The 25,036-nt window shown below is 57.2% G+C and overlaps 1 protein-coding gene across 4 annotated transcripts in view; it reads right to left on the reverse strand.

The window, feature by feature from the left end:
• LOC134516074 (dedicator of cytokinesis protein 2-like) overlaps nucleotides 1-25,036 on the reverse strand; it is a 78,129-nt gene that overhangs the window by 37,728 nt on the left and 15,365 nt on the right. For 3 of the 4 annotated variants that reach the window (XM_063335952.1, XM_063335953.1, XM_063335951.1), the window contains exons 19-28: nucleotides 23,425-23,522; nucleotides 22,770-22,859; nucleotides 22,064-22,164; nucleotides 21,738-21,872; nucleotides 15,247-15,358; nucleotides 8,860-8,930; nucleotides 8,117-8,223; nucleotides 6,109-6,236; nucleotides 5,294-5,365; nucleotides 3,175-3,270 (exon numbers count right to left, since the gene is read on the reverse strand). In XM_063335952.1, coding sequence (XP_063192022.1) covers nucleotides 3,175-3,270; nucleotides 5,294-5,365; nucleotides 6,109-6,236; nucleotides 8,117-8,223; nucleotides 8,860-8,930; nucleotides 15,247-15,358; nucleotides 21,738-21,872; nucleotides 22,064-22,164; nucleotides 22,770-22,859; nucleotides 23,425-23,522 — 1,010 coding nt within the window. Of the gene's footprint in view, nucleotides 1-134; nucleotides 1,776-3,174; nucleotides 3,271-5,293; nucleotides 5,366-6,108; nucleotides 6,237-8,116; nucleotides 8,224-8,859; nucleotides 8,931-15,246; nucleotides 15,359-21,737; nucleotides 21,873-22,063; nucleotides 22,165-22,769; nucleotides 22,860-23,424; nucleotides 23,523-25,036 lie in introns of those variants that run through there. The other variant, XM_063335954.1, reaches the window with a different exon arrangement.

Below are 25,036 nucleotides of genomic sequence, written 5' to 3' on the forward strand. Positions count from 1 at the left end.
GATGAGGGGGACGACAGCCATTCTTCTACATGGGCTGCAGCGTTCACCCAGCCCCAGGCACCCACAGCCCCCTGGTGAGAGCAGGGCTTAGGGCTGCCTTAGGGCTCCCTGAGGGCTGTCTGCAGCCTCGGTGCTCCCAGCCTGCCCCGGCTGAAATCAGCACCTGGCCCTTTACCCCACAGCATGGGCTGCTCGCCCGTCTCCCCCAGCTGCTGCGTGCAGGTTAACCAGGAGCACCGAGGATTTCTCCTGCACCCCCGGTCAGAGACAATGGAAAATGATTGGAGTCTCTGGGAGAGAGGCCTGGCCCCGAGACCTTCCCGGTGGGAGGGCAGGCTGGGTGGGGGTCCCAGGGAACATGCCTCTCCTTCCAGCGAGCATCTCTGAGTAAGGCTGGGGTGCCAGGGCCTGAGCCCTGCACATCCTGCCTGTACCCAGGGCTGACACAGGAGCAGGGGCTGCTTGCAGCCGTGGGGGCTAGAAATTCCCTCTCCCGCTTCGTGGCCGGCTGGCAGGGCCTCCCTGGCTGCAGGATGCGCTGGTTAATTACAGGGAGAATGAAATTAGCAGTTCAAATATTCCAGCTTCTGCAAGACTGCCCACGAGAAGAGAAATTCAGCATCAGTTTAATGAGGGTCCTGGATCAAAGTGGCCGGCGGCAGCAGTGGGTGGCGAACGAACACTGAGCATGGTGCATTAAGTGCTCCCCACGCTCCCCCTAGCCCGCCGGGATGTGCCGTGCCCTGACCACCCTCCACCGCCGTGGAGCCGCAGGGCAAGTGCTCCCCAGAGCCCAGATGCTGCATGCACGCCGCACTGGGGCTCTCGCCTCAGCCTCCAACAGCAGCAGGAGCAGTCACGCCTCTCCCAGCTGGGCCACCGGCCTCGGAGAGGACATTGCCCAGCCTTCTCTGGGAAGCACTGGGCACCCTGGGTCGCAGCAAGCGGCTGTTGCAGACACAGAGGTCGGTCCGGCGAGGGGGAGCAGAGGACGGGAAGGCCTGGCCGATGCCCTACACCACAGTACTCCCAAAACAGGAGCTGACACGATGTTAAACCCCATCCCTTGTGCCAGGGACCCACCTGGTGCTTGCGGGGCTGCAGCAGTGCCGAGGGGGGCAGTGGTCCTGAGGAGTCCCAGCTGCTCAGCCATGGGAGACGCTGCAGCGGCCAGCGCCGGCCCCGCTTGGCAGCAGTCACCCAAATCTCAGCCACAGCCCCTCCTGTGGCAGGTCGTCCCTTCCCAGGAGGGCACTGGGGAGCCCTGTGGGACCGGGCCGAGCTGTCAAGGCAAGGGCAGGAGAGGTCTGAGTTCCTGGGACGGTGAATCTGGGGCGTTCCTCCCCCACAAATTCTGCTTCTTGCCCAGCAGCAACAGGGTGGATGGAGGCTGCCTCCAGCATGGGCACACAGGTCTCTGGTCCCCCCCAGACCTTCCTGGCAGCCACAGCTGCTGGAGCAGCCTGGGCTGAGGGGCCTCGGACCCCGGGGTGAAAGCAGGGGCTGTGGCAGCAGTATGGAAATCATGAATGCACTGGGAAGGCTGCCAGACCGTGTTTATGGAGCCCAGCAGGACCAGTGTGTGGGAAGGGGAACAAGCGGTGGGAGTGAGGCGCAGGCAAAGGATCGCTCCCCTCCTCCTGCACTGTATACGGGGCCACGCTTCAGCACCCAGCGTCCCTCATCGCCTCTGTCACAGCCTGGCAGAGCGTGCCCAGCAGCTCCTTTTGCTCTTACTTCCTCTGGCACTGCATCACACAGCCTGGGAACGAAGGCTAAAAGCAAGATGATACCAAGTGCAACCCTGTATGCGTCTCCTGCCTGAGTCACACGTGAATCATACTCCAACGCCAAGAGCCTGCTGTGCCCGCCCAGCACAGCCCCAGCGGTGCCGCTTTCGGCAGCAGAGCCATGGGCACGTCTGGCGAAGCGGCACTGCCTGGCTACGAGGCCATTTGTGCCTGGGGCTGCACCCGCCATCGACTCAGGCAGTAAAGCCACCCCAGGACAGCGGAGCCGCTGTTGGGAAATGTCACCACGGGGCTACATCACCAGGGCTGCACTGGCCAAGCAAGCAGGGGAGGGCAAGCTGAGCTGGGAGCCTGAGGGAAGACCTCGCGCCTCCCCTGCCCTTTGGGGTATGAGAAGGGGTCATGGGGCAGGGCGCAGCAATGCCTCGGTACATCAGTGGGAGCAATCTCAGCACCTGGGATGCTCACAGACCAGGGCAGCCTCATCCACTGGAGAGCATGGGCAGGACCAGTGAGGATAAAGGTCCTGTCCTGCCCTCTGGCTTTGTTGCCTCAGTTTAGTTAGGTCTTTGTTAACGATAACAAAGAATAGGATGGCAAACCTGCAGGCTTATCCCAAGAAGGCTCAAGCAAAGGGCCGAGCTGCCACTGTGGATGCCCACACCTCCCTGGGCACGGCACGCAGCGCAGCACGGCACAGCACGGCGCTTCCTCACTGCTGAACAGCCCCGCCACTCGGTCCGGGCTCCCAGGACACGGTCGGACCTAGCTCCTCGCCCACCCACGCAACCCAGAGCAGCTCATCAGGCCCACTCCTCGCTGCCCAGCCAAGCACGCTGGGTCTGCCACCACATTCACACCAGAATGCCCGTGAACCCATGCTGGCCACAGCTCTGTTTCCCCCTCCTTCATGATTAGATCATTGCACCCGGTGCAGCTGCTCTGCACAAAGCTTTGGCTGAGCAGATCTCTGACCTGCCTACCCCTCCCACGCGAGGTGGTTGTCCCAGCACGTTCCTCCCATATGTTCTTGGAATGTAAAACTGTGACGGTTCACCGGGTCCAGTCACTTGTTTTTCTGGCGAATACCACCTAAACCCCTCATCTGCTTCCAAAGTTGGCTTCCTGCATCACCAACACCTGCCTGCTCCTCCCAACACACTCTCTGCTCCACACCTGCATGGCTCCCTCTCCCTTGTTTGGCCTTTCTCATGCATGCTGCTGCATTAAATACCTGCGCATCCAGCCCCAGACAGCTGGGTGCCAGGCTGCAGTGCCAGCTGAGGAGCAGCGTTGGTGACACGGTCCCAGACCCCTAAAGCAGCGACGCCTTTTGCATCTCCTGCATCGCCCAAAGGCAGCTGCGGGAAGCGGCGCAGCCCCAATACCCGGCGCAGCACGAGGCAGCAGTGGTGGTACTCACCCGCAGGGTGTTCTCCCGGTCCAGGACGATCACCCTCCGATTGACGGTGTGCAGCAGCCGCTCCAGGATCAGCTGGATGTGCTTCTTCACCTTCACCTGCAAGGCAAAGAGGTGTCACGGCCATGCCTGAGCACCTGGCGCCGCCTGCTGTGGTGCCAAGAGAGAGGGCACAGGTGACAGCGCCATCACTGCAGCCAACAGGAATCACCCCCACGGCACAGAGCTGGCATACGTTTGCCAGTCCTCACCGGTACCTGGTGCTGGCAGGCTGGGCTGGGGACATGCCACCTGCCCGCACACAAGCGATCAGCCCCATGGCATGACCACAGTTACTGTGGCTCAGCAAATAAAGCAGGCAAGGAGGTTGCAAAGTGTCTGCAGTTATTTTTGGCAGAGGACTGGGAGCTGGGACTGGGGGCACAAGTTTCCTCAGCACTCACGGCACCTTGGGAGATGGGAAATCACAAACTGACTCTAAAGATTTGTGATTTATACAAAATACTGAAATAAAAGACTTGTCCACTCCGTCACAGCAAGTATGGCTCGTTTAATCACCGCATGGGGGGCTGGCAGCATCAGGGCGACCAGCTGGAGCTGGAGCTGGAGCAAGGAGATGCACTCCGGTGTAAAAATGGGGCTCGGGGTCTTTGTACAGCTCGGCCTCGTACACCTCCCTGGCAAAGCCGTCCACCCAGCTGGGGACAGCTTCATCTGCACTAGACAGACAAAGGTGGGTTTTAGCTCACACAGGGTTGAAACGAGAGCAGTATCCTCACCGATGAGCACCCTGAGCATCCTCTCCTTAAGGGCTATTTTAGGTGAAAAAATTAAGGTCAAACCAAGACATTTCAACCACAATTTCCAAGCTTTGCCTTCCACTTCCTGGGCTTCCCAGTGCCATGGGAATTAAGCAAGCCACTCTCCACAGCCACCTTGCCCACCCAGGACATGGTGGCATGTGTCTAATTCAGCTTCCACAGCGCCGATGCCCAGAAAGGGACGCCAAAGCACAGACCAGCCTAAAAAGGACAGAAATGGAGGAAGTATCCTGTGAGGCAAGAGCACAGATCCCTGTGCTTTCCCAAAACGTTGCAGGAACAGCCACCACCACCAGCTGCCATTCAACTTTCAGCCGCTTGGCCCCACTGTGGGCGGACTGGGGCTTGCGGGGAGAGGTGGTGATGGGCTCACCGGTGGCCTGTTGGGACATGGCCCAATGCTAGCTGCAGAAAGGCAGGTGGATGGAGGCAACACAGGGAAAGGGGGATGGCTATTGAGGTATGGACACACCTGGTCCCCCACGGCCATCAGCCTGGCACCACAGCGACATGACCCAACATCCCACATAGCGCTGGGGTGGGATGTTGCAGGAAACAGAGGAGAAGAAGGGTGACCCAGGTAGGGAGCTGACAGCACAGCTGCGAGGGCTGTGCTCATGCCTGTGTCTTCCACTTGCTCAGCCCAAACACCCGCGATGCCAGGGCAGGAGCCTACAAGGAGACCTACAACCGCAGGTCATGCTGCCGGGGCCATCGGCAGTCACTGGTTGTGCTCTTTCTTTTGTATGCTGCTTCTAGTTTTGTAAGCCCACGCCTTATCCTTCCAGCACTTGGGGAGCAGCAAGTCCAGTGGGCATCAGTGGGGCTGCCACCATGCTGGTGGGGCTGTGACCCAGTGTGGACTAGCTCTGGAGCTATCGGGCCACCCTGCTGCCCCTTGAGAGCCACAAGACCTCACTTGCTTCCCACCTGAGCAAGAAGCTGGAACAGCCCAAGCCCACCCACCAGTGCACAACGAAGCACCGAGGACACAGGGGGCCAGGGCGAAGGTCTGGGCAGAGACACCCCCCACCCCAGAGTGGGACATGAGGCACTGGGGACTCACAGCAAGCCTAAAGCCACACACGCCCCCAGCCTCCCAGCCCTGCAGGGCACCTCCCAGGCCTGACCCCGTCACTGCAGCATCCCCACCAGCAGCCCAGCTCCACGTGTTGATCCCAGGTGACCATACAGGGTTTGTCACCATAGTGAGACGCAGATGAGCCCTTCCCGAATGCACAGGGGTGCCTGGCTCCTTCCCGCCATCCACCAAGTGCCAAGGCCACCAGAGAGGCACTCACCAGCTCTGCATCCCCACGGTCCTTGTGCCGTCCCTCGCCTGTGCCGTGCTGCGCTCGCAGCTCCTCCGCTCTCTGCAACAAACAGCGCACCGGAAAGTCGGGCAGATGCCCAGCAAGGACAGCCCTGTCCCACCAGAGGCCATCCTGGGACCAGTCATGTTTGGGCAGTCAGGCACCCACAGCAGGACCATGCCCAGCTGGACACTCAGCCCCAAGTGCAGCTGGACCAGTGTATTACTGTGACCTCTTGCTTTGGTATCCCACACCAGCGGGCAGTGTGGGGGGAAAGGGATACATGGGGCTCCCCCGCAACCCTGGGCATGGTCAGCTCTCTGCTGCACGCTGCTGGGCTGGACCTCCATGGCGCGGGGCTCTGGCTCACATTTAGGGCCAAGACTGCTAATTTTGGAGTGCAATGCTGCCCAGGGGCCAGCAAGCAATTGCTGACTAACTGCCTTCTCCCGGGCCTGCAGAGCAGGGACAGCAAGAGGTATGGCCGGTGATGCACCCCATTGCCCTCAGGTCAGTGCTGACCCTTGGCTTGGAGGCCTCTTCCTCACCTATGGGCACTGTCAGGAATTCGCCAGAGACCAGCTTAGGTGGAAATCCAAAGGTTTTTACCACCAGTTTGGGCAGGTTCCCACTGGGATGGTGGGCACCAACAGCCCCCTTTGACTTTGGATGGACCAAAACTAGTTCCAATCATCTCGTGGCCAGTAATTTGTGCTTAGCCCTACTCAAATGGCTTTAGTTGGGTCATTTCCAAGGCGGTTACTGGAGAGGGAAAAGGAGGCAGCAGAGAAGACAGGATTTACCTTCCGGGCCTTGTACAGCACCTCCAGGATGTTGCTGAGCAGCTCAATGCAGGCATCTTCCTCCTCCCCCTTCTCGATCAACTCCTGCAGGATGGGCACTGCCGTCTGCAGCAGCAGCTCCCGGCACTCTGTTGGGGTGGACAGGGAGGCGTGGGGCTGGCGGGCACCGGCATCACCCCAGCACAGGAGAGGACCAGGAAGGGAAGGGACCAAGGGGATGGACAGGACCAGCATGACTCCTGCTCTGGGCTGCCACCCACACGCACGGAGCTGTCAGCTTCCTCCTCGGATGGAGCAGGGGTTTTGGAAAAACACTAAATCCTGGTGGGAAGGCTCCAACACAGAGAATTCATTGCACCCTGTTACACAGCTACTTATCCTCTCTGCTAAAATAAACTAAACAGAAAGAGAAAAGTTTCATCTGAACCTCTCTCGCTTCAGCTTACGCCGACGGACTTTTTTCTGCTTCTCTGCTCTGTTAAAGGTGCTTACGATTTAACTAAATAGATGGACACTTTTTAAACTGGACACCATCTAGATAAACTAGAATCTCTGGCGCTGAATATATGAAAAACCTGTGCTCTTCCTACTACATATTACTCTGTTCCTCTGCGCAACGCTGCACTGACGGTGCCACGTTGCTGCTTATCACTACGGCGGCACCATTAAAGTGGGGACAAGTGGAAGGAAAGTGGGGGAAAACGCTTCTCTGTTTTCTTGCTGGCACGACCACCTGCCATTGTGGAGTGCGGAGGAGCAGTGTTGTACCTTCTCCCGGGGGTGTGGGGAGGGATGCAGGGAAGGACCCAGGGGGGATGTGGGGAAGGATGCGGAGAAGGATGCAGGGAGCGCTCACGGGATCGTGGTGGCTCAGAGTAGAGCTGGGGCAGGCGGCAGGAGGTGACCTGCCACCCGCACTCGATGGCTGAGTTAGACACATTTACGTTGCCTGCTCTCAAAGTCTCCACAGGCAGAGACACAAAACGGCTCCTGCTGCCCACAGATGAGCTGCTCCCCTGCTCCCCTGAGCCTCCCTGCTGTGGCTGAAGCCCAGCTCCCCACTGGTCCTTCTCTTTGAAGACGCTTTCTGGATATCTGGAAGCTCATTGCATCTCCCCTGTGCCCTTTCCTGCCCCGAACCCCTCAGTCGTTTCTTCCTCACCCTGTCTTCTCTGCTTCTCTCACTGCTTTCTTCTGGACTTTCTCCAGTTTAGCCACAAGTTTCTTGTGCCACCCGAAACCACACCTGGAATTACGCCCAGCCGAGGCCTTGCTGATGCTGAGCAGGGTGCAGGGCACTCTCATGTCCAAGGGATGCTCTCTCCATGAAGGCTGCATCGCCGAGCCCCTCTCTCCCTGCTCCCCCAGCCCCAAACCCCTCCTGCAGCACTGCCGCCACCCTGGGCTCCGTCCTCTGCTTGCTCAGTGATTGCTTTCACATGAGTTTTTTTTAACTTAAATATGGTCTATATCTTTCAAAACCTTTTCTCCAACTTGAGGTGATTTTAAATCCTGAGTCTGTCCTTCAGCGTGCCTCCAGTCGCTTCTGCCTTGCAGGGCAAAATTGGCTCTTTTTTCCATCATCTAGATTACGCCCAATAATACCAAAGAGCATCAGAGTCAGGGCAGCGCTGGGGAATCCTACTCAGTACGTCCCTCCAGCCTGACACCCCCTCCCTGAACACCACTCCAAAACCACCCTCACACTGACTGCGCATTGCTTCAGCTAAACCCTATTTCCCTCTGCAGCCTGGCAGCGTTGCAGGCAGCAGGAGATGGTCACTCCAACAGCACCGGCTGCGCCCTGGTGAGGGACTGGGCAACGCATGGTTCCATGACAAGCTAGAGGGAATTGCCTCCCCCTGCAGAGCCGCTCCGGGCACGGGCGCTGTCTCAGAAGCAGAGGAGGGGTCCCTACGGCAGGGACTTGTCCCCATCCGATGCCCTGGCCCTCCCGGAGAGCTCAGTATGGGCAGTGCCCCCAGGACCCCCCGTTGCCCCTTCTCACCATAGGACAGGAAGATCTTGCTGTTGACGATGTCGGTCAGGGACTGCAGCTTCTGCCTCAGCAGGCGCTGGGGCGGCAGGTTCCCAATGAAGTCCCGCAGCAAGGCCCTGCCGTCCAGGCGAGAGGATTTAAGGAGTGTTAAATAGGGGGCTTGCAAGAACCCCGCTTGTTTTGCAGTCCCGAGCACCTGCAGCCCCTTTTTCCTTCTGCAGAAGACAATTGCAGCAGCGGGGGGTCGGGTACCGGTTGCCCCCACGTTTCGGTCAGGACGGGGCTCCTGGGCAGGGGGCATCCGCTGGGTGTGGGCAGAGCTGTGCGGGGAGGTGCAGGGCAGGGTGGTCCCTCTGCACAAAGCCACAAGGTGGCCCGTGTCCACCACAGATGGCCACACGGAGACACCCAGTGTAAAAACCCTGCCTGAATGCCCGAAACGGACCTGGCTGGGACCGAGGGTTTCCAGGCCCAGTCCCTGCCTGAAGCACAGGCTACTGCTAAAATTGAGCAAACCCCTCTCCTGGTTTTGAACTGAGAAGGGGATAAGGAGGCAATTCCCAGGCATCAGGAAACCCAGACCCCTCTGCCCGCCCTTGCCCTCGGCTCAACAGCGTCAGCCTGCATCCCTGCTGGCAGCTCCGGGATGGGGGGGTTGCCGTGGGATGACAGCTGGGGCAGCGGTGGCTGGGGCAGGTGCCAAGCTTGCCACAGAGCAGGGCTGGGGATGACGGGGGTGACAGGGACCCTACCCCAGCGCAGAGGAGTTGAAGATCCCAAACACGTCCTCGAGGATGGAAGGCAGGTACTTCAGGGCTGCCCCCTGCAAAGAGACGAGAGAGCTGTCTGCGGCCAGCCCTGCTTCCCTATGTGCCTGTGGGGCAGGACGGACAGATGGATGCCACCCGGGCATGGAGGTGACCCCTCCTGCTTACCCCAAGGTTGTGGGTGCTGAGCCAGCACCATCCTCGTTCAGCCCCCCCTCTTGTTAAAGCAGCGCTGTGCTCAGCCTGGCCCGCAGCCGCAGCCCATCACCCTCGCCGTCCCTGGGGAAGGGGCATCCAGCCGGGAGCAGCTTCCTCTTGCCAAGCCACCAGCATCCAGCAAAGCACTCAGAACCAGTACGGTCACATACCTCTACCATTGTCAATAACTATCTCCAGCTTTTACTTTGAAACCACATGAACTCCTACAAAATGTAGGCCCTGGCTTGTATTGCTTTTAAAACCTTCCAGCCCCGCAGCCGAGGCTGCTGGAGGAGCAGGGCTGCCCTGTACCCAGCCCAGCTCCACACCATCGCTGGAAGGCTGCAAGGGTAGGGGACACATGGCTATTTGTTTTTTGGAACAGCAACCACACCGACCACATTTTTTTCTGCATTAAAATCTACTTCGTTATGTTTATGATGTGACTAAGTTGCATAAATGACTTGCCAAGCTCTGCTCGTCTCTAGCTTTGCCAGGGTAGCTGGTCCTTCAGGCTTCCCCGGGCTTCAAACTGTGCCAGGAACCGTCCAGGCTCTGGGTGCAGACAGGTGCCAGAGGTGGTCTCCACACACTTCTGCACTTCAGCATCAGTATCAGGAGGTCTGATGCCTGCAGATCCACACTGGGCCGACCACTACACGATTCAGCTCCAGGAATTTTTACACAGTGGTTTCAACACGGAGCCTGTCATCTTCCTCTGAGTTACAGTAGGAATTGGAGAGATCAGCACCTATTGCAAATTCACCTAGTTTTGAAAAGTGCCTGGACTAGTTGGCCTTGGACACATCCCTCGGAGCACAGCGAACACAGAGATTATGGGCACAGGCCGGGCGAGTCCCTGGAGGGGTTTGCCCTGGGCACACTTTTAATGGACCAAAACCCCTGCTTGGCTCTGACCCCTTGCTGGGTGACTGCCGCCCGTGTCAGGGCAGTAATGGGCAGGGCGGACCCTCGGCCCAAGCTTGGGCAGCTCTGTGAAGATCTCCAGATGCAATTAAAAACTCCATTCCAGAGGCCCTGGCAGCCCAGAGCCGGCTCTAGTGGTGACGGTCGCCCATCCTGCCGTCCAGCGCCACATTCCCCGTGAGCTCAGTGATCTCCAGCCCGGTTTGCCGGAGTGGGCTCCGCCGTTGCCTGCGGCACTAAGCGACGCTCCAGCAATGTCTTCTCCCTCTGGATTTGCAAAGACTGTGGTTGAATTCTCCACCACCCTCTTCTAGCTGACTGAAATAGCGTTAATTTCCATCAAACACACCAGACCCCGAGTCATTTCTGCGGCTCTCACAAACCCTTCTCCAATACTTGAGATACCTGTTGGAGCTGAGGGCAACAAGGCTGGGTGCATCGTCCACCAACAGCCTCCTCCGCATCGTGTGCTCCTCCAGATATTTCCATTTAATGCCTCTTTGTGTAGAAACCCAGGGACTGACTTATTTCTTTGCAATGACGCCACGCTCAGAGTCGCCTTTGGCCACTCACTGCTGGCAGCTCCTGGCTCTGCCCCTAGCTGTGGCTCCGCAGCCCCCTCCCCGGCACCTCTCTGCCCGCAGAGCCCGGGCACAGAGCAGAGGCTTCCCTGTTATCCGGCACTGCCACTGTCACTTGTGCCCCCTGCACCGGCCACAGCCACGGCCACGTCTGGCAAATCAGCAAACACACGGGGTCGTCTGAGCTGGGAGCCGATTCCCCTGGGACCCAAAAGAAATGCCCATCCCAGCACGACAGTTCTCCATTCGTAACGCCTTTTTTTTTTTTTTTTTTTTTAGAACTGAGAAGATATATATTAAGGAGATTAAAAGTAGTTATTTTAATAAACTTACACAATGCTAATTTTAAATCAGAACTCTGTATAAAGTCAGACACTTGTTAGTCTCGCCTATTATGTCAGCTATCTTAGTCAGTCACATTCGTAACTTCAAAAAAGTAACAGCTACATTTGATATTTTTTTTTTATTAAACTCCACGCTTAGTAAAGCCAGATTGATTAACGTTAATTATACTGCCATCCTTTAACTCTGAATTGATTGCATCTTCTCCATGACTGAGCCGGGATCAATGGTCAGCCTCTTTGTTCTACAGTTAGCAAGGTCATCTGATTCACCTTTTAAAAAATGAGCTAATATAGAATTTTTCCCACTCCCCAGGATTTTTTCTAGTCTTACAAGACTTCTTAAATATTGGCATCTAGCCTCAGAAAGGATTCCTTCCAGAAACTGGTTCTGGCTTTTATTGCAGCTCCTGAGGTAACTGCCTGGCCTTGCAGAAACTGAAAACCTCTTTCTTTCACCGCTGAGGATGAGCCCCCTCTCACTGATTTTTCACGGCACGAGTGTGTCAGCTGGGCCATGACATACAAATTGTGTCCAATTTCTCTCCAGCTGCAGAAGAACAATGTTTGTTTGAACCAGGTGCCCTGTCCATGCTGTCACCGGTGATGCTCTGGTGGAGCTGGATGATGGACCGCTGGGTCCGGTGGTCGTGGGCAGGGATATGGCCGGCAGGGAGCCCAGTGCAGACAGGGATGGGCACAGAGCCCAGCGGTCACCGGCCTGGGGCAGGACCTGCCTCTGGTGTGTGTGGCAGCAACTGTCACTTTTGCGTGACGCTGGTGGCAGGGTGTCCTGCAGAAACCCACCCATGTGCCAGCAGCCACAGGGGAAGAGTCAGAGCAACCTCAGAGAAGCTCCAACTGTGGATGCACGTGAGGACCCCCCAGGAAAACACAGGCCCTGATCCAGGCCGTGAAATGCAAATGCAAACCCAAACCCAAATACTCCAAGGGGCCATAGATGGCTAGGGCCATCTCCTCTGCTCTACCCCACTGAGCTGCCTGGACCTAAACTGAGGAAAGACGGAGGGCAGCAGGATGTCCTTGTCAAGGCATGAACAAGGGGAAATGTGCACCCACCACGAGTAGTGACCTGCCGTCACTGCATGCCTGTGCGGGCTGTCTCCAGGTGCAAGACCCATTTTGGGTCCCCTGAAGCACACTGTGCTGGCAGCAGCGTGATGCTCTGCTCTACTTTGCTCAGCGCCTTGGCAGCTGGAACAACCCTAATTGTTTCCTTAAGTCTGTACCGCAGTCCCACCTCAAAACTCAACTTCTTTGGGTCCAGAGAAAATCAGGGCTCCAGGAGAGAAGCTCTTCTCAAGGGCCCTCTGGCTCTGGCAGGGAGCGGTTGCAGCAGAAGCCCTCATGTCCCAGCTGGAGATGTGCAAGGCAGCTGCACACAGGGAACAGGTACCTTCCACCCCCTTCACAGCAGGGGCACCCTCCAGGTCACAACATTTATTGGGGATGCTGGAAGTGTTTGACTGAAGGGCTGCTCCTGCTTTCTGGCTAGGACCACGCCGTGGGTTCTTCCCTGGCCCCCAGCCTGACACTAGTAAGCAGAGCCAAAAGAGACTCAGCCTCCTCTCCACGGCTCCAAGTAGACAAAATAGTACAAAACCTCCAAACCTGAAGTAGTCCAACAGGGGAACAGCTCTCTCCACAAGAGAGGTGGCCTTTGCAGGAGTGTTGCAGCTAAGGAGCTATTATCAGCTCTGCCTTGGGCTGATCAGATAATTGCAGCTTTAACAAAAAGAGTAGGCAGAACCGGATGAAGCTGCAAAGCTTACGTCAGCCACTAACAGATCTTTCGGTATCACCTTCAGCTGCTAGATGGGAGGTGGTCGTTGCAGATGGAGATGCAGAGGGCCCACAAGTTCTGTAAAGCAGCCACAAAGTCCACTTAGAGAACATGGAAAAAAAGTTCTCTCCTTGGAGTACCTGCTCAAGATGTTCAGGAGGGGCTGGATATAGCAAGACCCAGTGGCTGAGGTCCAGCAGGAACCAGTGCAGGATGCAGCACAAGAACTGTGGCCAGGGTGACCATGGGTCAGGACACCAGGGAAAGCATGGGACCCTCTGGATGGGGGAGCAATGGCAAGGCCAGGCAGAGGCACCAGGAGCCAGGCAGCACAAGGTCAGGCACTTGGTCTGTGGCTCAGAGGGGAAGAGTATGGAGCCTTGCTGGCTCACAAGCCCACAGTGGTGCTTCCCACGGTCAGGGCCTCTTGAGTCAGAAATGTCTTTATATTTAAATAATCTTGGGTAGATTTTTCTTCCACAGATGAGTACAGCTGTTTGCAAACTTGCGCAAACTTTCAGCACCCACACACTGCTCCAAGGAGCAGATACAGACCATCACAAGGGGCTCGACAGCTTCACCACACAGTAGATAAACGAGCACTGCCTTTGCCCGTTTCATGAGATGCTCCCTCCTTCCTGAGTCAGGAGAGACCTTGAGCAACCATTTCCATCTCCTACTCAGATGCCTGGGGGGCTTCTAAGGGGGACATTTCACCTAAAGAGAACGCACAGACTTGCAAGAGAGCTTCAGTCTCTCCTGCTTTCTCTAACAAAGTAATAGCAACCAGAAAAGCTATTTTCACAGGGAAAGCTCCTGCTTGGCAGCTGGGATCCCACTACAGAATTTCCAGGAGAAAGAACGGTCAGACTCAACAAACCTGGCAGAAGCAGGCAAATTTCCAAGCCCCATTCCCAGCTTCCCCTAAGCTGCTCTGGGCAGAGGGTGGCTCCTGCCAAATCACCTCCCTGAACTAAGGGATCCTGCCCCAAAGTGACAGCAGTGCAACGATATGTGAGGAAATACCGTTTTCCAGTCTGCTTTTGAAAGATGTTCGGCTGTTGCACACACCCACAGTGCCTTGAGCGCACCGGAGGAACGGCAACAGTGCTGCAACTGGAAAATTGTCCCGCTGAGACGGGCAGCTGCCGCTGGCCGTGTGACGGGGACTGACCCGGACTCCCCCAGCACCAAGACACCAGCCCAGCTGAGGTAACTCCAGCCTCGTCTCTCCCAACTAATGCCAAGGCTGAGGCCTCAGGGGGCACTGTCTGTGCCTCCTGGCTATTATTTGCCATTGCTATTGCCTGCTATTCCTGATCTTAGCCACAGGGCAGCTGCAGGGATGCCTTTTCTGGTGATGCGCGGGGCAGACCTTTCCCCTCTGCCCCGGACAGTGGCCGCTCTACTCTGAATGCGTTTGCAAGAATTATTTTCCGCAGATCTGAACAAGGTGCTGAGAGATGCAGAAATGGCACAGGTGAATGTGCAGCAGTCGGGAACACGGCAGCGCGTGGGGTTACCATAGCACGGAGTCTCTAGAGCAACGGCGTTGAGATGGAAATCAGAATAATGATCCGTGTTTAGATGAGAGAGGGGATAAGGAAGGACAGCCTTCTTCCTCTCCATGAGGATAGCTGTCGTGTTGGTCTTCAAACTACTTTTTTAAAAAATTAGATTAATTTATAAGGGATTATCTAAGAATGCCATGAAATAATGCAACACAGGAGCTGCCAGCTGTCCTGGGGCCACCGCACCTCCCAGCCTGCAGATGAGGTCCCTGCCTGCAGATGAGGTCCCTGCCTGCACTCTGTGGTGCCTCTGCCCATCTGGGAGACCACAGGTGCAGCGTGTGGCCCCATCCTCACCCCCTGGCACAGCACCAAAGCGAGACCGACTCAGCCCCAGCACCAGCTCCTGCCTCCTCTCATTAATTGACTTCTCAGAGCACACGTGGCTCCATCACATCCTCCATTCAGCTCCCACCCCCAGTACCATCACACCAGCAGCTGGAGGACCTCGACACTGGCTGCCAGTAAAGGACACAGCTGTGCCCATGGGGACCCACAGTGCAAAGGGCATCATTTATGCTCCCCCCAGACCCCCCTGGTCCCAGGGTGCAGGCGCGGAGCCAAGCCAGCTCCGGGATGGGGATGAGGCCCAGGAGCCCTCCTGAGACCCTCTTCTCCAGGCATCAACACAGCCATGGCCGGGAGACCATTTGCCTGAGCTGCTGGCCCCAACCTACACCGTGGTCCCTGGCACGACCACAATGCAGGGCTTTGTGGTCTGCAGCCTCAGGAAGCTTTGCACCAGGGGCAAAAGTGGGGGTCCCCGGGGGGAGCGAGTCACCGCGGAAGGTGGCAGCTCGCTTTGACGCCCCGTGCGTGGGGACGTCTCCATACAGAACAGCCGGTGTCACCCCTGCACAGGCACAGCTGGTGTCACCCCCGCTGGGACATCGTCCATCCCACCACACACCAGAGCTGAGCCCCCCATGCAGCACTTGTCCCCAACGTACCTGGGAGAGCAGCGTGGGACCCTCCAGTGGGGACTTCATCAGCTGGTTCAGGCAGAGGAAGAACCGCTGCAGTGAGCGCTGGAACTCAGCCGTCTCCTTCCCCTCGTAGAGCCTGCAATGGCCAGAGTCACCGCACTGCCACCCCACAACACGCCTTCCCCCAGGGACTGCGGGTGTCACCTGCAACCCCAATTAATTACACTCCTCGGTGACCGTTTTCCATAGCTGGCTCTAGCAGCGAGCCCCAGCGTGGCCACTGACCCAACATTGCCACTGCCTGGCCCCAGGGCCGGCCAGAAGCAACGCTTCAGATGCGCAGAATTACCCATATTAAAGACTGCTATCTGCTCGCTTGCAGTATTTATATACGCCACTTATACATACTCACATATATACATTTTTTTAAAAAAATACTCTTCTACGTGATTTTGTACACTGAAGTCCTCTCAAAGGAGGTTAGTATCTTCCCACCTGAGCAGGAAACCTCCTGCGCCCTCCAGCCTGAACAAGACCTGCGTGAACCAGCCGCAGAACAAACCAAACACCTGCGAGATTTTAGCCACGAGACCCACAAAACTGCGAGAAAGTTTCAAAGCTGCTAAATAAATGCATAACCATAAGAATAAAGGGACCGTAACAACTCATTGTGGAAAACAGGTTCTATTGGAGGTAATTTGCCCCATCCATCGACACAGCGAATGGAGCAGTGAGCCCTGCTGGGGAGAGGTTTGCAGGTACAGCTGGGGGAAAATGAGGGATAAAATGCTGATCTCCCCACGGCCACGGAGACAGACATGTCCTCCAGCCCGAGCTGCCCCCCCCCACACCGACCACCACCGCGGCAAGCGAAACGTGTTCAGTTCTTAATTGTGTTTTGGTTTCTAATTGTGCGTACAGCAGCAGAACAAACCAGGTCTGTCATTTTTTGCTTAACAGCTATTTTTATTGAGTCTAGGCCTCGTAAAAACTTTGCTCCTTTGTTTCGTATAATTACAGTTGGCTAGTTCTCCTTTCAAATTCATCTTTCCTGTCTGGTAAACGAGCCCAAGGGAACATACGAAACACGGCAGGTTTGGCAGCAGTAACAAGCCTGTTGATCTGCCCGAGGCATCTCAGATGTGCTCAGACAAACGCATCGGCTGAGCAGCGGCTGGTTTACAGTCCTTCAACGACTTCCGAGCCAAAGCAAAGCTTAGACCCACTCAAGAAAGGTCCCTCCCTCTCATCCCCTATGTTAAGTTACACAAGAGTGGGAGCCCCCAGCAGCTCCCCACTCCTCGCAGCCCCATCCCGCAGCCGTGGAGCCTTTGCCCCACCAGAGGCCGGGAAATTTAAAGAAGTCTGCATGTGTTAAAATGAGCAAAAGGAAATGAAGGTCTACGTACAGGTTCTACTCTCACAGCAACGATACCATGCAATGAGCATCAATTATTCGAGATTTGTTAGATGTTTCACCGTCCGTCTTTTTAACGCATCTACCCACGACCGACTGGCACGGATTTTCCAGCTCACCTCCACCGTAAAACTCTTGCCTACAAAAGTCTGTATTTATCTTAAAGAGGGCATGCACGAGTACGATACGCTATTTTAACAATTGTAAGACATATTGTCAACACTGATTTCTGAACTTTTAAGCGTGTAATGGCTCAAACCAGCACCGTATAAAGCAGTCAGAGCGTGGAGCTCAATTAAGCCAAGATAACGGCTGATTTGCATCGCTGCAGCAGACATGGGTCAGCCCGGTCTTTAATTTATCACTGACCTATTGGTTTGGAGGATTTCATCAGGAAAACTGTCAGGCAGAGCCTGGTCCTTGAGCCTGATGCCTCTTGGCTGTAAAGACACCAGGCACGCTCCCACCTCGGCTCCTGCAGCTTTGGGCTCCAGCACACAACCGAGCTCAAGGCACGGCACAAAAATCCCGCAAGCACCATCAGTGAAGTGGCAGGAAAAATTATCCGGCCACCGCCTCACTAAGCAAATCAGCACGGACTGCGATAAAAACCGTGCTGTATGTGATTTACCTGGGAAGGGTCAGTGCGGCTCTCAGGAAGGGACACCCTGCCCACCAACCCCCGGAGCTCTTCCGCAGGAGCCTCCAGCCAGGCAGCAGCTGGAGCCCAGCAGCCTCTGGGGACCCCAGCAGCCTCTGGGGACCCCAGCAAAGTCCCCACAGGAGGGACACCAGTGGGGACGCGGCACAAGTGACTGGCTAGAGGGCAGGGAGGGTGAGGGGCTGGTCCTTGCAGGGGTGCCGGGCTGCCTCGGGGACAGGAGAGGGGACAAACAGGGCCACAGCAGAGCCCATGGGTGCTGCCTGCAGGAAGCAGGGGGCCTGAGCGAGGCTGGGCGAGGGGGCTGCGAGTTGCGAAGCAGGTGGCTGTAGAGGGATGCTAGAGAGAGCAAGTGACCCCAGGTCCCCCCGGTCCAGCAGGAGAGTGGCCCCCGCGTGGGACGAGCTCCGAGGTGACGACAAGCACTTTCAAGAAAACTTTGCCGCCCTCGGTGGTAGCCAAAAAAGCAGAAGCAGCCAGAGGAAGTGTCAAGGAGGAAGCAGCGAGCAGGAGACCACGTCACCCTGCTGTCAAAGCCCCAGCCCCCTCCCTGAGGCAGTGGAGCCATACAGGCGCCAGGGGGGGTCTGAGGGGAGTTGGGGTTACTACCGCTCAGGCAGGGGACAGGAGAGGTCCCCAACATTGGGAAGGGCGCAGGGAGCTTTGGGGGGCTCCGACGGACCCCATGTGCCCCAGCACGGTGTGGGAGGTGCCAAAGGGGAAGGTGGCTGGGGATGTGGCATGGCATTTCTCTGCGGAGCGAGGGCTGGGGGCACGTTCCCACATTTTGGGCACAGAGCTCCCACGGCCAGTGTCAGGATCCGGCCCCTTCACAGCCCACCGGCTCCCACGCCTCCTGCCCAAGGCAGATGAGGAATCAGGGAGCCTTTTCCCCAGGCAGTGGCCACAGAGCTGCTGAAGGGGCTCGGGCAATGAACTCCTGCCCCATACCAGCTGGGCCCGCTTCGATCAACCTCAGAGCAACCTGGGACCTTTGTATGAGCTACTTGGATGAGCTACTGCTCATCTAATTCCAGCAGCAGCACACATAATCAAATAAATACAGCAATCTGCAATAACTTATTATAATTACAATCTAATTTCTTTAAATTATAGACTGTGTACAAATTGTAGCACTGTTTAAAGTATTTAGAAGATCTGAGGAGTCCGTGTTATCACACTGTTAAGATCACTAAGATAAAGGGAAGATGAATAAAAACACTAAATGTCTTCAGGGATGTCTTCATTCCAATGCAAACTAATTCACAGGGCTGTTTGCAAATGCTCCACATAATTAATTTTCTCTGCCAGAAATTCTATAAGCTGGGGTATTTGCTCTGTATTTTCATATATGATGAGAAGGTAGATACCTCGGTCAAATTCTGGAGCACCCCAGAGGTCTGGAGTGGCTGCCTGGCCATGAATGAGACCCTGGGAAGGACTGGCAGATGAGAGCGATAAGAAAGGACAGACAGGGCACGCCGGCAGACCCGGCAGCATGAGCTACACGGGGAACACCTGGCAGACAGCAAAGCGAGATGGCAAAGACAAAGTGGGGGCAAAATGAGGTCTGAGAGTCCCTGTGGATGCCGGGAACCCAACACAGCTCCTCACTGCAAGCGGGGCACAGAGCTTCCCAATGGGGACACTGACACGCGTTCTGGCACCTCTGCGCAGCGCTCAGGATTTTGGATGGAGGAAGCAGACCCTGGGCTCCTGCTCCGCTCCCTGGAAAATACCCGCCTGCCGAAAGGTGGCCCCACATCACAGGGCAACCCTGCTGTTTCCCCAGTGCAGGCTGGCGATGCTGTGTGCAGAGGGAACTCGCCACCCGCCTCTCCCTTGGGACACTTCAGCTTTTGGTGCCAGGTACTTGGAATGAAAGAGGAACGTAACTTGCTTTTTCTGGTAACTCTAATCGGTTGTGTTTTCGGTTTTCCACTTCAGCCCAGCAGCACAGCCGAGCTCACCCACGCCTGCCCAGGGGAGGCTTGTTTGTCCCTTTACACCAATTAGGACAGGAACCCTGTGCCCACAGGGAACAAACAAAATGAGGTCCTGGGAGGACTCTGACCTTATCGCCAGCAGCAACGAGGAGCCATTGAGGCTCCCAGCCCCTTACCCTGCTTATCACAGGATCACAGAAGAGTTTGGGTCAGAAGGGTCCCTCAAAGATCGTCCAATCCAACTCCCTGCTATGGGCAGGGACATCTTCCACTAGATCAGGTTGCTCAAAGCCCCATCGAACCTGATCTTGGACATTTCCAGGGATGGGGCATCCACAACTCCTCTGGGCAACCAGTGTCTCACCACCCTCACAGTAAAGAATTTCTTCCTTATGTTCAATCTACATCGACTCTCCTTCAGTTTAAAACTGTTACCACTTGTTCTGTCACTAAAGGATGGTGTGGCGGTGTGCTCTCCCCTTTTTCCCCCCCGGCTCCTGCTCAAGCCATGGCCATCAGCGGCAGTTGTTATGAGTTGCTCTTGAACTGCGGAAGATGGCTGACAACATAACCAAAACACTGCCTGGAGTGGGAACCTAGGTATCTTGTTCCCATGAGAATATGACTATAGGTCAATTATCTTACTCCATAAATAGCGGACAGCCCAAAAGCCCTTTGAGGTCTCCTGCACGGCAGCGGGCTGCACGACAGGATCTCCCCTTGAGTGGGGACGCTCGCTTAAGGTTCTTCTCCTCGAGGCCGAGAGATTCCTTGCCGCAACAGATTCTCGGTGAGTGACTAATAGCATGCTAAACTTTGAAATCTTAGCTAAGTGATATAAGGATTGATTGCGCATATATAATCCTTTAGACATAAACCGTTGACCAAGTCTGGGACTAGGATTGGATCCAGCCGCACCTAGACTCCTCTCTGAGAAGGAGTTTAGAAAGCGAGGGGGTCCTTTCTGAACCTCGTGACTCAACGGGAGGGTCTCCCTGAGAGCTTATCTGACCCTGGCCTCTATGCAGTAAATAATCAAGTGTACCCTGGCATCGAATCTCGTAAAACACTGTCGCATTCACTACTAACTTTGTTAAATCACTGTTTTATGTTAATAAACGTTTCGCTACTCTCTTACAAGTGAAGTTATTCACTCTGCCCGCGACAGATGAGTAAAAAGTCTCTCTCTCTTTCTTACAACCCCCTTTAGAGCTTGTGCCAAGCGGGAGGATGAGCACCTGAGCCAAGACAAATACGGTAGGTTGGCCCAGGCCCCCCCGGCCCTGGGGCTGGCACTGTGCCACCTCGTTTTGCTGCAGCACGAGGGACCCCCCAAGACCAAATTCGCGCTTTGCATTGGAAATGATTTGAAAGCCCAGTGAGCGTCTGAAGCATGAGAGCAGCCCAGGAGCTGCGTGTGCCACTGGAGCTGCACAGGTAGAGAGCGGGAAGAGCAAGGCTGGATGCTAGAAAACCTTTCCAGCCACAGTGCCGGCCACACAGGGGAGCAGGCTGCCCAGGGAAGTTTTGCCATCTCCATCGTGGGAGGTTTTTAAGAGCGCGTTGGAAAAACCCACCCACCAGGGGCAGCTCGTGCAGAGCCAGCCCTGCCTTAGGCAGGAGGTCACTGCAGGTCCCTCTGGCCTTACGCACATGGCATTTGGGTTAGCTGTACTCAAAGGAGCTGGGCACTTCCCGATGCCAGGGCAGAGCCTGACCACACAGTGACGGAGCAAAGCCACCGGTGCCACAGGGAGGGAGCATGGGCTCCGTGCCAGACTGGGGCTCGTGGGCAACCCCGCAGCTGTGGCACCAAAGCTGATCTCACCAGTACCCCGCACCCAGGCTCTCGATCAGCACACACGCAGGAGGAACCAGCAGCAATTAGCCTGATGGCCAGTAAACCACAGGCTTGCTTCATGCTAACATGGGTGCGTTGCCTCACCACCAAGGCACTTTGCAAACGCTGTGACATGCTGCTCGTCAACCAGAGAGCAGTTTGTGCAACACCACCCATCCTGCCACAGCGCCTCACACCACAGGAGCTCTCCTGCCCCGAAATGGATGGCACTGCCTGCCACCCGTGCCAGACCATGACTGCTCCAGCAGCAACCAGAGGACGGCGTGCAGCAGAAAACTGACGGAAACCTCAGGGAGAGGAAGCGTGGTGGTGGAAGAGAGCCTGGCTGGGGACCAGCCAGCACAGCAGCACGCCCGCAGCGTGCTGGGAGCCATGGGTGCCACCCCTGGGTGCCGCAGCTGACCCAAGCGGCCAGCAACAGGCAGGTCAAGGTGCCAATGCCGCATCCCCAGAGCCAATGGTTGGCACCAATTGGTGTACTGCTCCCGTGGCAGAGGGCCCCCCCATGGGACCTTTCCTTTCCTCCCTCCCACAGACCCCATCCCCAGGGATCGACACTCCAGTGGCGCTGGTGCAGCCGCCCAGCAGAACGCAGCACCTGGAGCAGTGGAAGAAATCGCTGGTACTCACTGGGCAAAGAGGTGTCGGGAGCGGACGATGAACTTGAAGACATACTCCAAGGCCTTGAAGGTGCGCGTGAGCGGCTCGCAGGGCTCCCCCCGGCTTGCTTGGTCCACATACTGTGTCAGCACTGAGATCAGCTTCCTGCAGGACGGGGACGCGTGTGGCCAGGGCTCAGCAGGCTTCCCAGCCTCGGCCAAGCAGCCTTCAGGTCAGCCACTCATTGAGCCATGCCATGCTGCCCGCCAGGCACTCCCCAGGCTCCGGCCCCTTCCCTCCCCATGCCTGCTATCCCAGTCCCGTCTCTCCCTGTGCCACAGCCATCAGATACGCACTTGTAGGCGAGTGTGGCACTGAAGTGCTGGCGGATGTAGGCCTCCAGGACGGCGTTGAAATGCTGGAACTTCCTGTCGGCCACCAGCCCCACGATGAAAACCTGGGGGGAGTGGGCAGTGGGCACGGTTCAGTGCGGGCAGCGGGATGCCCGGGAACAGCCGAGTGCCCGCAGCCACAGCCAGAGCGGCATTGATCCCTCCTGGGGGCTGCTGGGGTCGTCAAAGCCCCCTGCACGCCCAGCTAGCCTGCCAGGATGGGCACACGTCTAAGGCAAAAAGCCCAAAATGAGCCCCAAGCCCAGCAGCTGCAGGACTCTTCATGGCCAGCTTGTGCAGAGTTCACACCATCACCGACCCCGGCTGTCCCACAAGAGCCACCCTGACCCCAGCGCTCCCCTGGTCGCGTCACTGGGGTCATTTTTGTCTCAGTGTAGGAGAAACATCTTTGAATCTTGCTAGAATTGTCCCCTAGAGTGACAGTGTCTCTGCAGAGCCACAGCCCTACCCTGTGCCACGTTGGCTGGGCTTTACTGTTCCGAGGCACTGTGGTAGAGCCGGAGGTGCTGCATGGCTCTCAGCACAGCTTGTCTGGTCATATCAGTGAGCTCCATCTCAAACCCACCCTAGTCTGACCTGGGCCCATCTTGCACTGGTCCGTGGGGTCAGACTCCTGCTCAGTGTGTGCAGGGAAGCAAGTCCTGCTTACCAGGGCATCAAAGACAAGCGTGTCATAGACATCCGTGTCCGAATTCTCCATCATGATGGAGAACAAGGCATCCAACGTGTCCTGGAGGAACTGGGGGATACAAGAGGACTGTGAGGGCTCAAGTGTTAACTCCCAGCATCGTCCCAGACCCAACTTCTGAGTGTGGGATTGACCTGCCTGGGCACAGAGCTCCTGTGCCCACCCTCAGCCTTTCTCAGCCTGGGGCATCCAGCCCATTGCCAGAGCGACACCCCAGCTCGGCCTGTCCCCTGGCAGGCAGCCCGGCACCGCTTCTCTGGCCACCTGCTTGCCCCAGCAAGCCCCAGCAGGGCTCCCCGCGGTCAACAGGGCAATCACCACAGGCACAGGCAGCACCTCTCCCTGGGGAAGAGGCGCTGAGGCCATGCAGGATGCTCCCAGTGTGCCCACTCCAGACCCAGCCCAGGGTGGCTCCTCGCGCTCCAGCAGCTGCCCAGGCTGCCAGGAAACCCCTGGTGTCAACTGTCACCTCTGGGAGCTTTCACATCCCTCTGCCCCGCAGGGAGCAGCCACCTGAGGACATGGCTGGAGACAGACAGGAGCACAGGAGCAGGGAAGGGAGGAGCTAGGGGGAAGATCCCGGCATGGGCAGCGGGGGGTAAGGTCTTGGCTGTACCTTGATGACCTCCCCTCCGTCCACGTTCATCAGTTTTTGGAGGTTCCCGGCGAGGAGGCTGGGCTTGGAGCGCCACTTCAGCAGCCCCAGCAGGTTGACTGGGTGGGAGGAAGAGGAGAGTCAGCACAGCTTAATTTGCTGCCAGACCCGAATGTTACTGACCCCCCCCACTCCCCCATCCCACCCTTGCTGCCCAGGACAGCCAGACAGAGAAGCCCCATCCTGGGTGCCGCTCACTGCTGACGCCACGCCAGGGGAAGCAAAGGGTAAGCACCCATGGTTCCTGAACTCCCAATTTTCTGTCATGCGGCCGCACATGCAGGCACTGCCACCCTCTTTACACCCCCCGCGAGAGAGAAACCGAGACCCGAAACAGCAGGACTCGGCGTTGGAGCTGGGGCTTCCCCACGAACCCATGAACCTTTCGGAGAACAGACCTCAGCAGGGGGGCCATGGGTCACTCGTGCCCTCCCTACACCTGTGCCCTCCACTGCTGGACCATGTTGGGACCCAGAGAGGGTTCCCGCACCCCTTGTGCCTGCCCCACTGTCCCAGCCATATGCCCGCTCACAGTGGCCACTCCTGTGCCAAGCAGAGCCAACTGCTGGCCCCAGATGTGCACGGGGCCCTGTGCCGACGGCCCAGCACCGCTCTTGGGGAGTATCCGCGGCACATGCAGAGCACAGCCATGGCACCGGACCGGCCGGTGGTCAGCACAGCGCTGCCGGGAGCAGCCAGGACCCCACTGACCTCCGACTCCCTGCGCAACTGCTGCTCAGCACAGAAAACTTCCTGACTGCAGTACCATAAAAGCACAAAACTCGGCGAAATAAAAGATTGTTACTGTAGAAGCTCTAATTGTGCTGCAGGAAGGGAATTAAATGAACACCAGTGGCCCTGAGCCCCACTCGCACTGAACCGCAGAGGCCCCAGACCCTGCCAGCGCGGCAGCGATGAGTCACCGTGCACTGCGTCCCCTGAGCTGCGAGGCTGCGGTCCCCAAGCCCCCAACCCCGCGCCAGGGCTGCGGTTTCCCCAGCTGTGTCATTGCACTTCAGCAAAAGCAGGACGAAGTGCTTCCATCCACCGGCCTTGCAGAGGCAGCGCTGCTGGCCGGGAGGGAACCCCGGCTTTTCTGCCTGCTCTTCCCCTGGCCAAGCACCACTGCCACTCGCATCCCGAGCGCGGTGCCCGCTGGCTGCCAGTGCTCCTGTGCAGCGTTTAACTCTCCAGGCAGCTGGAAACATTACCTCTAGGCATTCATGTCACCCACCCTAAGGGATGGGCAGCTGCGGGGCTTTCTGCAGTGACACAGACACCCACTCTGAAAAGGTGGCCGTGGCCCAAGGGCTGGCACTGCCACGCAGCACAGCGTGGTTAGACCTGGCAAAGGGCCGGGCTGCTTGTCCCCATTACGGTGGAGGTGTGTGCGCCATGGTTCCCCCAAGCTGGACGCCTGCAAGGGCACTCAGAAAGCCCCATCAGCCCTCCCCTCCCGCAGGGCCGGTGCCAGGCTGCTCGCTGCCAGCCCCACTCTCCCCGCTCGCTTCAGGGGGACACGTGCAGCAGTTTGGTCACCGCCAGCACCCGCTCAAGGTTGCCGACACCTCTT

Source organism: Chroicocephalus ridibundus, chromosome 5, assembly GCF_963924245.1.
Source record: "Chroicocephalus ridibundus chromosome 5, bChrRid1.1, whole genome shotgun sequence".
NCBI classification, from domain to species: domain Eukaryota; kingdom Metazoa; phylum Chordata; class Aves; order Charadriiformes; family Laridae; genus Chroicocephalus; species Chroicocephalus ridibundus.